The 15,513-nt window shown below is 36.2% G+C and overlaps 1 protein-coding gene across 2 annotated transcripts in view; it reads right to left on the bottom strand.

Moving 5' to 3' along the window:
• The window catches only part of PHIP (pleckstrin homology domain interacting protein), a 137,823-nt gene that overhangs the window by 80,661 nt on the left and 41,649 nt on the right, over positions 1-15,513 (bottom strand). For both annotated transcript variants that reach the window (XM_023223092.3, XM_023223093.2), the window contains exons 8-9: positions 4,372-4,593; positions 3,965-4,065 (exon numbers count right to left, since the gene is read on the bottom strand). In XM_023223092.3, the coding sequence (XP_023078860.1) occupies positions 3,965-4,065; positions 4,372-4,593 (323 nt within the window). The remainder of the gene's footprint in view (positions 1-3,964; positions 4,066-4,371; positions 4,594-15,513) is intronic.

The following is a 15,513-nucleotide window of genomic DNA, read 5'->3' as shown; positions in this document are numbered from 1 at the left end:
AAGCTCCGCCTCCCGGGTTTACGCCATTCTCCTGCCTCAGCCTCCCGAGTAGCTGGGACTACAGGCGCCTGCCACCTCGCCCGGCTAGTTTTTTGTATTTTTTAGTAGAGACGGGGTTTCACCGTGTTAGCCAGGATGGTCTCGATCTCCTGACCTCGCGATCCGCCCATCTCGGCCTCCCAAAGTGCTGGGATTACAGGCTTGAGCCACCGCGCCCGGCCGAGGAAACATTTTTTAAAAGGGCCTTGGGCCGAGTTCAGTTCTAGGTCTATCACTTATCAAGTGTGTGACCTTAGGCCAAGTTATCATTTCTGTACCTCAGTCTCCTCATCTGTAAAACAGGAGTAATTAACAGAATCTATCTCAGAGTTGCTGGGAGAATTAAATAAGTATGATTCATGTAAAGTGCTTAGTACAGTGTCCAATATGCTCAATAAATACTAGTATTTTTATTAGGGTCAACAAGTTATAGCCAATCCTTCAATGACTAACTGCCATTTAGTTTGGCACAGTGGTTAAAAGGGGTTTCTCATATTATACCTCTAGTAGTATTTAAATCCTGGCTCCAGTACCACCTGCTAACAATGTAACCTGCTGTGCCCCCAGTTTTTTCCCTTATCTGCCCCCAGAGATAATAACTGTACCTTTCTCAAAGGGTTATTATAGGGATTGAGATAACAAATGTGAAATGCTTAGTACTAGCTTGGCGGACTAAGTGCCTAATAATCACCAATAAAAATTCATAATTATCATATTATACGCCTATTTTAGGATTCCTAGTCTCTTTACACCTAAGTTTAAATATACTTGGATATCTTCCTCCTATCCCGAGACCTCTGGGGCTAGCTTACGGTTCAATTAGCCACTTCGACTATCCATTTAAGAAACAGCATCTTTACTGGTGAGTTGGTAATATATACATACAAGTGAATGTATAAAGATATATGAGTTCCCAAAGTTGAACTGATTCATTCAACTAATGCAGATGCTGGGTTTCTAAAGTCATTTCCCCCAGCAGATTATACAAAAGCATTATAGCTAAATACAGTTTTTGCCTTTATTAATTAAATCCTATGTGACATAAACACAGTAGAAATCTATATCCTGTCAAATTTTTGGCAGTTTTCAACTATGCGTAAATACATAAAGAGAATACGTGTTTCAAGGCTTATATCTAAAGAGCAATGGATTGTTCTTATTTTTATATTTTTAATGAGACAGGATCTTGGCCCTGTCGCCGAGGCTACAGTATAGTGGTGTGATCACAGCTCATTTCAGCCTCCAACTCCTGGGCTCAAGCAAGCCTCTCACCTCAGTCCCCTGAGTAGCTGGGACTGTAAGTGTGCGCCACCATGTCTGGTGTTTGTTGTTGCTGTTGTTTGTTTGTTTGTTTGAATTTTTGTAGAGACAAGATCTTGGTCTGTTACTTAGGCTGGTCTCAAAGTTCTGAACTCAAGTGATCCTCCTTCCTTGACCTCCCAAAGTCCTGGAATTACAGGTATGAGCCACCGTGCCCAGCCACATTACTCATTCTTACGCCTGAACTCTGAATTTAAAAATTTTAAGGGACAATTTTAATACCAAATAGGAAAGAATATTACTTATAAATAACCAGAAAAAACTTTAAAGTCCAAAAATAAAAAAAACTGCTAAGCTGTATACAACAGCTCTATGGAACACAATGCAAGTTATTAAAATAAATATAAATATCTATGGTAAAATATTAAGAAAAAACCAAAATTATATATATTTTCCTAATTATATCTATATAAAAACATTGATGGAGAAAAAATACTGTATTAGGGTTGTGGTTTATATGTGATTCTACATAAAGGTTCTGAAAAAAATCACTTATATGGAAAAGCTCACTTCTCAAGCATCCAGAAACATGAAATGTTATTGTACTTAGCAATATAATCCTCAAGAAGCATAAATAAGGTGTGAGTTTAATTCTGTAAAACATTTTCTGTTCCTATCCCAATTTGAACATTGCTAATCACTTTTTCTTCTCTAAAACAATAAGATAGGAAAAGAGAAAGGTATCCCAATCAGGTCCACAAGGAGGTTAAAAATATATACAAGAAAACAACAATGAACAATTAACTACTGCTATTGTCCATATACATCAGTAAAATATTTCAACTTTTATCTATCCATAAAGACTTTAAATACGAGGGATGCAACTGAAGTGAAGTCAACTTGCTTTGTCCAAAGAACCATGTTTTAAATCACAATCTTTTTTCAAACGAAGTAGTTTTATTATGTTACTCGAGCTACCATGGCCCCCAAGCTGCCATAAAAACCACTCTACAAGAATGTTCATACACATGAAATTAAAGACGCAGGCATTGCATTACAACCATCTAAACGCTATTGTTTTTAAAATAATAAAGGCATGCATATTTTATTAAATAACTTGGGTTGGCAATTTATACATAGAAGTCAGAGATAATTATTGAGATATACTTTCTAATCTGAATGACTTCCTACCTCGAGTGGCAGAAATGGCCATTTCAACACTGTGAAATCAACTGCATACACTACTTCCTTGTTCAAAGACTACCCATGGAGCAAATACACTATTTCCTCTCCCCACTACATCCACTTAAAAGATATGCGTAAACCCGGGGGGCGGAGCTTGCAGTGAGCTGAGATCTGGCCACTGCACTCTCAGCCCGAGCAACAGAGCGAGACTCCGTCTCAAAAAAAAAAAAAAAAAAAAAAAAGATATGGTATAGAGGCCAGGTATGGTGGCTCACGAAACCCCATCTCTACTAAAAATACAAAAAACTTAGCAGGGCGTGGTGGTGGGCGCCTGTAGTCCCACCTACTTGGGAGGCTAAGGCAGCAGAATGGTGTGAACTCGGGAGGCGGAGCTTGCAGTGAGCTGAGGCAGTGAGCTGAGTTGAGACACAGAGCGAGACTCCACCTCAAAAATAAATAAATAGCCGGGCGCGGTGGCTCAAGCCTGTAATCCCAGCACTTTGGGAGGCCGAGACGGGCGGATCACGAGGTCAGGAGATCGAGACCATCCTGGCTAACACAGTGAAACCCCGTCTCTACTAAAAATACAAAAAACTAGCCGGGCGACGTGGCGGGCGCCTGTAGTCCCAGCTACTCCGGAGGCTGAGGCAGGAGAATGGCATATACCCGGGGGGCGGAGCTTGCAGTGAGCTGAGATCCGGCCATTGCACTCCAGCCTGGGAGACAGAGCCAGACTCCGTCTCAAAAAAATAAATAAATAAATAAATAAATAAACAAACAAATAAACAAAAGATATGGTATAGAAAGCATCAAAGGGCAGAGAAGTGCCCTAATCCTGGCCTTGCCCATTTTTAAGCATTGTTTTAACTATGGGAAAGTCATTCAACCTTTTCAGTGCCCTTAATCAAAAGATAATACTATCCAACCAACTTGTTTTGATAAATCAAAGTATTAACATGGGAGACTGCACAAACGCAAAATGCTATTATGGGGAGGGAGGGGAATACATCTATCTACCTTGATGCAGTTTAGTGAAACTTCAGTGATTCTGTCTCCCTTTGTTTTCTTAGATCTAAAATAAAATCTCAAGTTTATAGGTTCAGTAGCATCAATTATTAAAATTATTTTAAAGAACAGCATTAGAAATTCTTAAGATTATGTTCTCAGCATCAAAAGCAGCTATTAAAATATGCAGCACATAGAAAGGAGTGGTAATAAAACAGGTAAATTCTGAAGGAAAGAGCTATGATTAGGATAAAGAGAAAAAAAAAAAACGTGAACATGAGAAAACTTTATTTGAAACATAGAAAAAGGGGGAGGCATAAAAACAAAACAGGTTAGTAAAGAGCCAAAAGAGGATTTCTATTATTTACTCAAGGAGAAAAAGTAAATGTATTCCCACTGTCGACTACTTCATACTTTCGCAAATCCACTCATTAAATTAAACACATTTATTCTATGAAATAAAATAGAAACTGACTTTATTTTAAGGGTTCCAGCATCCCAGAGCCAAAAACAAATAGTGCCATCTGCCCCAGTAGAAGATAGATATCTCTTTGAGCCACTGCACAATGGTGAGAACTGAAAAGACAATCACAGAAAAAAAATCTTTACAAGAGTGACACAGTACAAATAAAATCTACTTTTTGCCATACAAATAGCAACTAACAGAAACAGCTAGAAAATGGCAAGAATTTACCAAGGTTATGTTACTTAAAGTCCATATATTTATAAAGAAAGCAGTCTTCATTTTAGTTGGCCTTATATACTGGATTATAAAAGTGATTATAAAAGTAACTTCTTAAAATTTAATAACCAAAAGTGACTTCATTAAATTTACTTTACATTATAACAACAAAAAAAATGTATAGGGATTAAGACAATTACCTGTAGTGATGTAATAGATGCACTATGGCCCTGAAGAACAGCCAAAGGTGCACAGGTTCGAAGACACCAGACTCGGATCATTTTATCACAACTTCCAGCTGCTATCATGGTATTCTCATAGTTTACAGCCATGTCTGATATTTCAGCAGCATGTCCTCTTAAGGTAGCTAATAACCTCCCATCATCTGTTGCCCATATTTTCACAAGACAGTCATCAGAACCCTTAAAGTAAGAATGGATATTAATAGCATTAACCCTATACATTTTAATTCAAAATCTTAACACTAATAAATCGTATCTGTTATGTCCACTTCTGAACAAGTATATTTTTAAATACCAAAAAGTGTTAAATATTTGTGTTAGGAATTTTCCTCTACACAAAGCTCTTTATTAAATTAAATCACTGAAAAAGAGCACTTGTGTACTCACCAGCAAATAAGATAAGTGGAATACTGACGATAATTAATATTTACCTTTGGTTCCCTATCTACTATCAAAGTACCCTCAATGTGGATTTCTGTAAAAGAATTTGAAATTCTGAAGTAAAAAAAAAAAAAAAAAAAATTACAGTTGCAAAACAAATGCAAGATACAATGGTGACTAATATTATCTATTTTGTTTTGTAATACAAAACTAAAAGTAAGCTTGTTTGGGGCTTTTTCTCTCAGGAAGCTAGGAGTTTCCTATCACTGATCTTCAGCTGAAAACATGACATCATCTATCAGAAAAAAAATTAACCTTATCTGTAGGAAGTCAATAAAAATGCATAAATTACTTGTTTACTCTGCCATAGTACTGTAAGTCCAGAAAGAAATTGTAAAGGATATGGAGTTTCCTATGAATACCTATACTGACAAATGAACATTCCGATTTTATATAGCCAAAATAGAGATAGAACATTTAGACTTTTTTATTATAAACATTTTAAATATATAAGAAAGTAGTCCCCATATATCTACTTCCCAGATTCAAAACTTAATTTTTTGCCACAAGGTTAAAAGAGAAAACACACTCTCTTGCAAAATTATTGAATATTTTACAGGATACAGTTTTACTAAGGGTTCATGTTAGAATGCTTAACGACCTTCCAATCTAATTCTTAAAGAAACACCTTCATATCTGACATTAGAAAGAACTCAAAAGGACCTACAGAGGCATATAATTCAGACAACTTTCTGCATCACACTGACAATAAATATAACATATAAATGTTTCCAAACACTGTATCAACAGAATATGTTAAATGTTGTATCTTAAATCCGACTCTGCCAGTGCTACCTAAAACACCCCCCAATTAACTATAAAACCAGTTCTTCTGACTGAGTTCTTCATCTACAAAATAAGGAGGCTAAATTGAATGGTCTTTAAAGTTCCCTATACCTTTAAAATTAAGTGATTCATGCATTCATTTATCCCTTTGCCTTGTGATTATGTGACAACCACTAAAGATATAAGAATAAGATATAAAGACACAGTATTCTTGTCCTTGTGAAGCAAGACAGAAGAATGTAAATGTAATAATGTGCTATATATTATATAGGACATATAAACACTTATATGTCCTAAGTGTTTAACCACTGTTAATCAGCAAAGATTCAAACAAGGAAACAGTCTACTTTTCCTGAGAAGATGGAGAGGTACAGTGTGGAAAGGAACCCAGAAGCAGTGATGCTTGAATAGAGTCTCACTCAAGAAGAGGCAATGTAATGTAGCGGCTTACAGGACAGCCTCCAGGGTCAAATGTATGACTTTGGACATGTTACATATACTTCTTGTGCCTCAGATTTCTCATCTATGCCTACCTCATAGGATTGTCACAAAACTAAATGAAAGTGAAGAGATAAGACAGTGTCTGACACATGGTTACGGCTTTATCTTCTAACACTACTTTTGCTGCCGACAGTATTCATATTCTTATTACTTTAAAAAGAGCATTCCATAATGTGACTATAAACTATGGTCAAAAGCATGAAAATGTGAAACAATGTGAGTAGTTCATAGAATTGCAAGCAGCCTGCAAGGTTATTTACAGTGTGAGGTGAAGCCATACGGATGAAAAAGTAAGAAAAATTTGTGAAAGGCCTTTTATGGTTTACTAAGAAAAGTCGTGTGTAATGAGGGTCACTGAAGATATCAAACAGGTGAGTATCGGTCATATTTGTGTTTTCTAAAGATCATCCTGGCATCAGTGTGAATTAGGCTAGAAAGTAGGAGACCAGTTGAAAGTTGTTAAAAGAGTATGGTCAGGAGAGAATGAGTGGTAACACAAATTATTATAGCAAAAAAGAATAATCAAAGACATGGTTGTAACAGCTGTTTGGGGAATAAAAGGGATAAGGAACATATCACTGATTATCTGATGGAAGTGAAGGAAGAGCTGTAGCAGACTATGACTCCCAGAAAGCTGGTCTATACCACCACCTGGCACATGGGAAACACATTAGGGATTTGCTGAGTAAAAAAATGCTTTAGGGCACTCATTCAAATTAAATTCTCTAAATTTCACAAACTGAATCAATGTGTTCACTACATTTGATTATCTTCCCAAAACTGAAGCAATATTTGGTTCTCAACCGCATTCAGTACAGAATTTTAAGTACACTACAGTAGGTAGACTATATAACAAAAGTAAAATCATGACATCATGTACCTTCAAATACCAATACAATTCACATCATTCTTATGAATCTTTGAATGTGTTTTACATTTCACTATAAAGGTGCTTCACGTATTTTTCATGTTAACAAATAAAAACACCAGTCTTTTGACCAAAATGTCAGTTTTAATAAAAGGAACAACAGCAATCTGTGACCTAAAATTAACCTCCAGTGACTTTCATCAATTAAAATGTCACAGGAAGTCCCACTATATTCCTACTGGGTTTATCATTTAGTTATCTTACCAATTTAGTATTGCTTGATTAAATTTGCTCTTTTTAGACAAGTGCTGAAACAAACAAAAATGCATATTCTTCCCTCTGAGTGCGTATTATCTCAATTAACCTTTCTTTTCTTCCATCAAATTGCCAGAGAGAAATTTTTGACCATCCTTTCACAAAAATCTCTCTCCATTATCCTCTTCCATGACCCACAGAAGTTTGCTGCCCCTACCCCTAATTCCACCCCCCAGGACTGCTGGAAGATTTTCAAACAGAATTCTCAGCATTCTTAAGCAATTTCTATCTCATATATCATCACTTGTGATAATTAATTCACCTTTATGGAAATTTGAAACAAAAGGTAATCTGAGCACAAATTCAGTAAATTAAGATGACTATACAATATACAAGTACTCAAAAATAATTGACTAAAAGAACTGCAGAGGAAAAATTAAATGTATTGGGAAAAAATGTTTAAAGTACTATAAATGTGTTTTATTTTATTATTTATATACTTCTTTGTTTAGTTTGAGACAGTCTTACTCTGTTACCCTGGCTGGAGTACAGTGGCATGATCATGGCTCACTGTAACCTCCACCTCCCAGGTTCAAGTGGTTCTCATGCCTCAGCCTTCTGAGTAGCTGGGATTACAGATGTGCACCACTACACCCAGTTAATTTCTGTATCTTTACTAGAGATGGGGTTTCGCCCTGGTGACCAGGCTGGTCTCGAGCTCCTGGCCTCAAGTAATCCACCCATCTTGACCTCCCAAAGTGCTGAGATTACAGACTATAAATGTGTTTTAAATAAATGACGAAGAATAAATTAAAAATTGATAAATATCATTATTTTTAAAAAGACCAAAACGTCTAACATAAATTGAACAGATACACTCTCTTTTCCATAAGCCTATCTCTAGTTCCACAAATGTCACTAAGATCAACAAACCAAAAAGTAAGATATTATAGTCTTTCAGCCAAAGAAAAATAAAATGTTAAAGCCAAGTTATGGATATTAAAAAAATGGTATGTAAACGGTGAAAAGGGGCCATGACATAAGATACACCTCTTCTAAGGTGTATGAAGGAAAAAGAAGTAGCGAGAGATCATGTAACCTCAGCAAAAACAAAACAAAACAAAAATCAGAGGATTAAAAGTGAGAGGGAGAGAACAACAGAATGAACTAAAAAAGTGAAGAAAGTTTGGAAATGCAGTGAAATAAAAGCAGTAAGAAAGGTGGAAAAATTCTGCAAGCAACAATTAAAGACCTGCTAAATTGAAATAGCATGATGTTAGAAATACCTCAACTGACATAGTTTTTTTTTTTCAGCAAAGCTCCAATACCCAGGGGAAAACAAAGTAGTCATTTCTTTTCAGTAACATCTCAATGTTGCTGGGGATTGCTGCTCGGGCTGGGAATTGGCAAATTATGAAAACTTAAAAGTCCAAAGTATAAGTGAAAATAAGTGATTAAGCTGGAAATGTTTTACCTAAGAATGACAATTGAGTTTTAAATACCTAATGTTTAAGAGTTTGTATTTAACCTGCTCAGGTAGTCACTAGGCAATTTGTTAGCAGGCAATACATGGTCACTATAGTATTTTAGCCAGATCCTGCTAGTGTCTATGTGAGTAATAGATCTGAAGCTACAAGAGGATGTTTAGATTAGAGATAGAGATCTGGGTGTTATCAGTTTATACCATAGTAGTCAAAACAATGATAGCAGACGAGATTGTCAATAGAGAGCACTTAGTGTAGATTTTTTATTTGGAAAACTATGAACTGGTTTTAAGAAATCCATGGGGTGGGCACAAAATTTAAAATTCTTTTTTATAATTCATTTTAAAATTAAATTATTAAGCTAGTGTTTAATCACAAAAGAGAGTAGTAAATCACTTGTTTCATTTTTCTTCCTTTTTTTTTGAGACGAAGTCTTGCTCTGTCACCCAGGCTGGAGTACTGTAGTGCGATCTCACCTCACTGCAACCTCTGTATCCCAGGTTCAAGAGATTCTCCTGCCTCAGCCTCCCGAATAGCTGGAATTACAGGTACCTGCCACCACAACCAGCTAATTTTTATATTTTTAGTAGAGACGGAGTTTCTCCATGTTGGTCAGGCTGGTCTCAAACTCCTGACCTCAAGTGATCTGTCTGTCTCAGCCTCCCAAATTGCTGGGATTATAGGCATGAGACACCATACCCAACCTCATTTTTCAATAATGTAAAATGGTCATAATTACTGTGAAAGAGTGCTCATTAATATTATCATTTGTTTACATCAAACTTAGCATAAGCTAGAAAAATCTCAAGAAAATCTGTATAGCCTTTAGCTTATTTAAATCCCAAAACAATGAGACACCAAATTTACAGGTTTTTTTTTAAGTCAAGACAATCTTGTCATCAAAGGATGAAGTCAAGGAAGCTAAAAGAGTACATCTCTATACTTGAAAACACAACAGCATAGATATTATTTATGAGAACGTGTGTTGAGAAAGGGTGGGAATTAAACAAAATTTACATTTTCCCAATCCTAAGAATTTGGCTTCAAGTACTCTAAAAATTAGCTTAGCCTACTGCCACACCTGAAAAAAACCACACATATTATGATAACGAAATGTGCCTAAAAAACAGTCAACACGCTTCTGCACTTTAGGACGAAGGAAGAAAACAGCATCAGACATTTACTCTGTAACCACTGTTATTTCTTCTAGCACTTTTACAGTATGGAGGTAATGGTACCTATTACTTTTCCCTTCAGCATGCAGCTGCATTTCTTACTATAAGCAATTAGCATTTTTTTCTGTATATCCAAAAACAGTTCTGATTTTATAAATACCTTTAAAAACTTCAACATTCTTCAAAATAAAAAGTTTGAGAGGCAAGACTCAAATAAAAACAAATACAGTCATACCTCCTAGATACTGCAGGCTCAGTTCCAGACCACCGCAATTAAACAAGTATTCCAACAAAGCAAATCACACAAATTTTTTGGTTTCCAAGAGTTGTAAGAGTTACATTTACATTATGCTGCAGTGTATTAAGTGTGCAATATCATTATGTCTAAAAAAAAGGGCACACATTAATTTAAAAATACTTTATTGCTAAAAAATGCTAATTAACTGAAACTTCAGCGAGTAGTAATATTTTTGCTGGTGGAGGGCTTTGCCTTGATGTTGGCAGCTGTTGGCTGATCAAAGTGGAGTTGCTGAAGGTTGGGGTAGCTGTCACAACTTCTTAAAATAAGACAACAATGAAGTCTGTTGCATCCATTGGACTCTTCCTTTCACAAGAGATTTCTCTGCAGCATGGAATGCTATCTGACAGCATTTTACCCACAGTAGAACTTACTTCAAAATTGGACTCAGCCCTCTCAAATCAAGCCACTGGTTTACCAACTGAGTTCATGTAATATTCCACATCCTTTGTTTTCATTTCAACAATGTTCACAGCATCTTGACCAGGAGTAAATTCCATCCTAAGAAACTTTCTTTGCTCATCCATAAGCAGCAACTCCTCCCCCATTTAAGTTTAATCATGAGATTGCAGCAATTCAGTCAGACCTTCAGGCTCCACTACTAATTTTAGTTCTCTTGCTATTGCAGTTACTTCCACCACTCAAGTCTTGAACCTCTCAAAGTCATCCACGGGGGATGCAATCAACTTCTTCCAAACTCCTGTTAATGTTGACATTTTGACCTCCTCCCAAGAATCACGAATGTTCTTAATGACATCTAGAATGGTGATAATAATTGATTCTCAATTACAGGTGAAACAGGAGGTTTTCGATGTACTTTGCCCAGATCCATCAAATGAATTACTATCCATGACAGCTATAGCCACATGAAATGTATTTCTTAAATAAGACTTGAAAATCAGAATTACTCCTTGATCCACAGGCTGCAGAATAAATGTATTGTCAGCAAGCATAAAAACAACACTAATCACCTTGTACATTTCCATCAGAGTTCTTGGGTGATCAGGCATCTTGTTAATGATCAGTAACATCTTGAAAGGAATCTTTTTTTTTTTTTTTTTTTTTTTTTTTCTGAGCAGTAGGTATCAACAGTGGGCTTAAAATATTCAGTAAACCACACTATAAAAAGATATGCTGTCATCCAGGCTTTGTTGTTCCCTTTACAGAGCACAAGCAAAGCAGATTTAGCATAATTCTTATGGTCCTAGAATTTACAAAATGGTAAATGGACACTGGTTTTAACTTCAAGTCACTAGCTGCATTAGCCTGGAACAAAAGAGTCAGCCTGCTTTTTGAAGCTCTGAAGCCAGACATTGACTTCTCTCTAATTATGAAAGTCCAGATGACATATTTTTCCAATATACGGCTGTTTCACCTGTAATTGAGAATCTATTGTTTAGTGGAACAACTTTCTTCAATGATCTTAGCTTAGATCTTTTGGATAATTTGTGGCAACTACTTCATCAGCACTTGCTGCTTCACCTTGCACTTTTATGTTACGGAGATGGCTTCTTTCCTTAAACCTCATGAGCCAACCTCTACTAGCTCCAACTTTTCTTCTGTAGCTTCCTCATCTCTCAGCCTTCACAGAATTAGTTAGGGTCTTGCTCTGTATTAGCCTTTGGCTTAAAAGACTATTGTGGCTAGTTTTGATCTCCTATACAGACCACTTAAACTTTCTCTATATCAACAATGAGCTCTTTAACTTCCTCGTGATTTGTGTGCTCGCTGAAGTGGCACATTTAATTTCCTTCAAGAACTTTTCCTTTACATTCACAACTTGGGCTAACTCTTTGAACATGCATTCCTCACTTGCCTTAATCTTTTCTAGCTTTTCTAGCTTTTGAATTAAAGTGAGAGACCTGAGACTCTTCCTCTCGCTTGAACACTAAGAGGCCATTGTAGGGTTATTAATTGGATTAATTTCAATAGGCAGGCCCAAGGAGAGAAAAATGGGGAAGGGCCAGTTGCTGGAGCAATCAGAACACATGTAACATTCACTGATTTTAAGTTCACCATCTTATAAGGGCACAGTTCATGGCACCCTAAAAGACTTACAATAGGAACATCAGAGATCACAGATCACCATTAACAGTTATAATAATAATGAAAAGGCTTGAAATATTGTTAGAAGTACCGAAATGTCAAAGAGACAAGACTTGAGCATATGTTGTTAGAAAAACGGTGCTGACAGACTTGCTTTATTCAGAGTTACCGCAAACACACAATTTGTAAAAAATAAAGTATTTGCAAAATGCAATAAAGAAAGGGACAATGAAACAGTGTATGTCTGTGTTGGCATTTTTCATAAAGCTTAGGCAATGTCTAGTAACACATTTGACTTTAATGTTCTCATGAAGAAAAGTTCCACAGGTCTTTGTGACGTGGTTTTCTACTGTTATGCACTTTGGTATCAAAATTCTCCTCAAAATCCAGAAAAAAATGGCCTACGTACTGCCATGAAAACTTCAAACAACTTCAGACACAGGGCCATGAATCATTTCAATTCGATGCAGAAACCAAACAGCACCTAAAGTCCATGCCCCCAAATTTTAATAATTTAATGAGTTTCCAGAGGTTAAGCTTCAAAAGGCCTAATTGAACTACTTATTTATTTAAAGAAAAGCTAAGTTTCAGAACAACTTGATAGAGCTCTTTTTGGTATGGCTTATTTACAGATACTCTGACTATATAAATGAACTACAGGCCTTTCTATGCAAGGCCAAGAAGTCAATTTAGGCCCAGATGTTGCAAAACTATGAGGCAGACAATCAGAGAGGACAATTCTGTTCAGTAATAAAGTCATTTGCAGGAAGCAGCATAAATGACAAGGAATGGTTGAATTTTCTTAGTGAAATCATGCCCCAAAGAGTTAAAGAAATCAATGACTAACACTGATTAACACTGAATGACTAACATTCTTGAGTGTGCAGGATGGCAGCTAAGAAACAACTTGTCCAAACACTGAAACTCCCTCTACTTAAGAGATAGAAGAACTGGCTGAAATCAGCTGGAACCAAGATGGCCAATGGAATCTACACAGAACGAGCTTGCTGACATCAAAGCCTGACTATCTACCACTTTTCATACTAACTACCCTAGAATTTGCTCATGTGACCCATGAGGTAGCATAATGAGGTAACTGTGCATATCCAAGGACATTCCAGATCTCCCCTTTCCGTCCACAAACACCTACTAATCTCAGAATTCACCCCTACTGAACCTCTAATAAAAATACTACCTTGAAACCAGCATGAGGAGACAGATTTGAGCTTGACCCCTGAGTCTTCTTGGCAGTTGACTTTCAATATAAAGCTTTTCTTTTCTCAAAAACCCAGTGTCATAGTATTGGCTTCTAGCACACTGGGCAGCAAGCCCCCTTTGCTCAGTAACACAAGCAGAAAACCGTATACACTGGGAAACAGTTTACTTCTGGTTCAGATAACCTGAGAAACCTTAAAATTAAAATATTCACCTATGTACCTAAAAGAGAGGCATCAATCATACAAAGATTACTACTTTGACATGAAAATAAAAGAAATTATGTGATTTTTTTAACTAAAAATATCTTCAAGAATTTGGCATTCCTTGAAAACCTGTTATCTGGCAGAGTCAACAAGGAGAATTTTAATTTCTCTTGAGGCTACTTTACGGCTTTATGAGTCAGAGATCTCATCTCTGATTGTCATTAGAATAAGCAGCAGAAATGAATGCCAAAAATGTCTATATTGTCATATTTACTACAATTTCATTTACCTATTCAAGCTAAAAAGTAACCTGCTTTTCTAGCAAAACTAAAAATTGCGTACAATTTAAATTTAGTTCAATTCTTTTCTAGGTCATTTATTTTCTTTCTTACCAACGTATCAGACCTGTGTTTCATTTCCCTTACAAATCAGCCTAAACCTCAGGGTCAAACATTTCAACACATGCCTTATTTCATTCTTGACCTTTATTCATCTATACTACCAATGACCAATCCGGCGCTAATCTAACCATCACTTGCTCTGATACTGCTACCAGGATGCCAAGAAGCATTACGGTAAGCATACTAATTCCACAACACTACAAATTCATGAATCTCCTATTTACTTGGTAGGCTAAGCATAATCAGCAATCATTTTTTCTGTCTCTTTTCAATACTCTTCTATTGCCAAGCTTTATCACTAATTTCTAGAATCCAGTCCCATTTCATAATCAAGACTCTCATCAGATAGACTATTTTATATTGAAAAGCAGAACCTGTTAATTGCAGACCTAATAACTACCTTTCTAAAAAAGTCCACACTGCTATTTTATACATGCCACCTCCTTAAAAATCATTACATATCAACAATCTCCTCTCGTTATCTTCAAATTTGCTATCTTAGTAGTTTCTTCCTCTCAGCTCAGTTTTCCTATACTTTATTGGCCTCTAAATTACCATACTCTGCCTCTTTTCCATTATTAAACATGCTAAATGCTCACTATTGCTTCTATACCACCTCCTATGCACTTAAAATAACTGTGAATTTCAAACGTACAAAAGTTTCAAGAACGGTACAAATGTTTCCCGTATCTCCATCACCACCTTCTTTCCCTCCCTCTCTCTCCATATAACATACACACATAACTCCATGACCATTAATCTTTATTCTGAACCATTTAAAAGCAAGGCTGCTGACTTGATACCCTATTACCTCTAAATATCAGTGTGTATTTTTCTAAAACATATTTCCCTATGTAAGTTGGGAAATCAATACTGATAACACTACCAATAACAATACTGGTAACAACCAAATCTACAGGCCCCATTCAAATTTTGTCAACTATTTTGTCAACAATGTTCTCTTTTCCTTTTTGGTCCACAAACCCATATACATTATATTTAATTGGCATGTCTCATCAGGCTCCTTCAATTTGGAATACTTTCTCAGGCTTTCTCTTTCATGTCCTCAGCAGGTTATAAAGAATACAGGCCTTACAATCTGCAGGATGACCCAAAACGTAGGTCTGTCAATGTTTCTTCATGACCAGATCCAGGTCATATTATCTTTTGCAGTAATTCCACAAACAAGAAGCTGTGTTTTTCTCAGTGCACCACTTCAGAGAACACACAATGTCAACGCATCCCAGAGCTAGTGAAGTTAACATGGTTACATTAGTATTTCCAAAGTTTTTCCCCTGTAAATTTGCAATGTTTGCTCTTTAATTGATTAGCATCTTTTGGGGACATATTGCAAGATCTTCAAACTAAGATCTTCTACTGGTCTCTACCCGCTAATTAAAAAAAAAAAAAAGAAAATGAGCCAC

Source organism: Piliocolobus tephrosceles, chromosome 5, assembly GCF_002776525.5.
Source record: "Piliocolobus tephrosceles isolate RC106 chromosome 5, ASM277652v3, whole genome shotgun sequence".
Taxonomy (NCBI): Eukaryota; Metazoa; Chordata; class Mammalia; order Primates; family Cercopithecidae; genus Piliocolobus; species Piliocolobus tephrosceles.
Note: the sequence above shows the minus strand (reverse complement) of the source record. Positions and strands in the feature narration are given on the sequence as shown.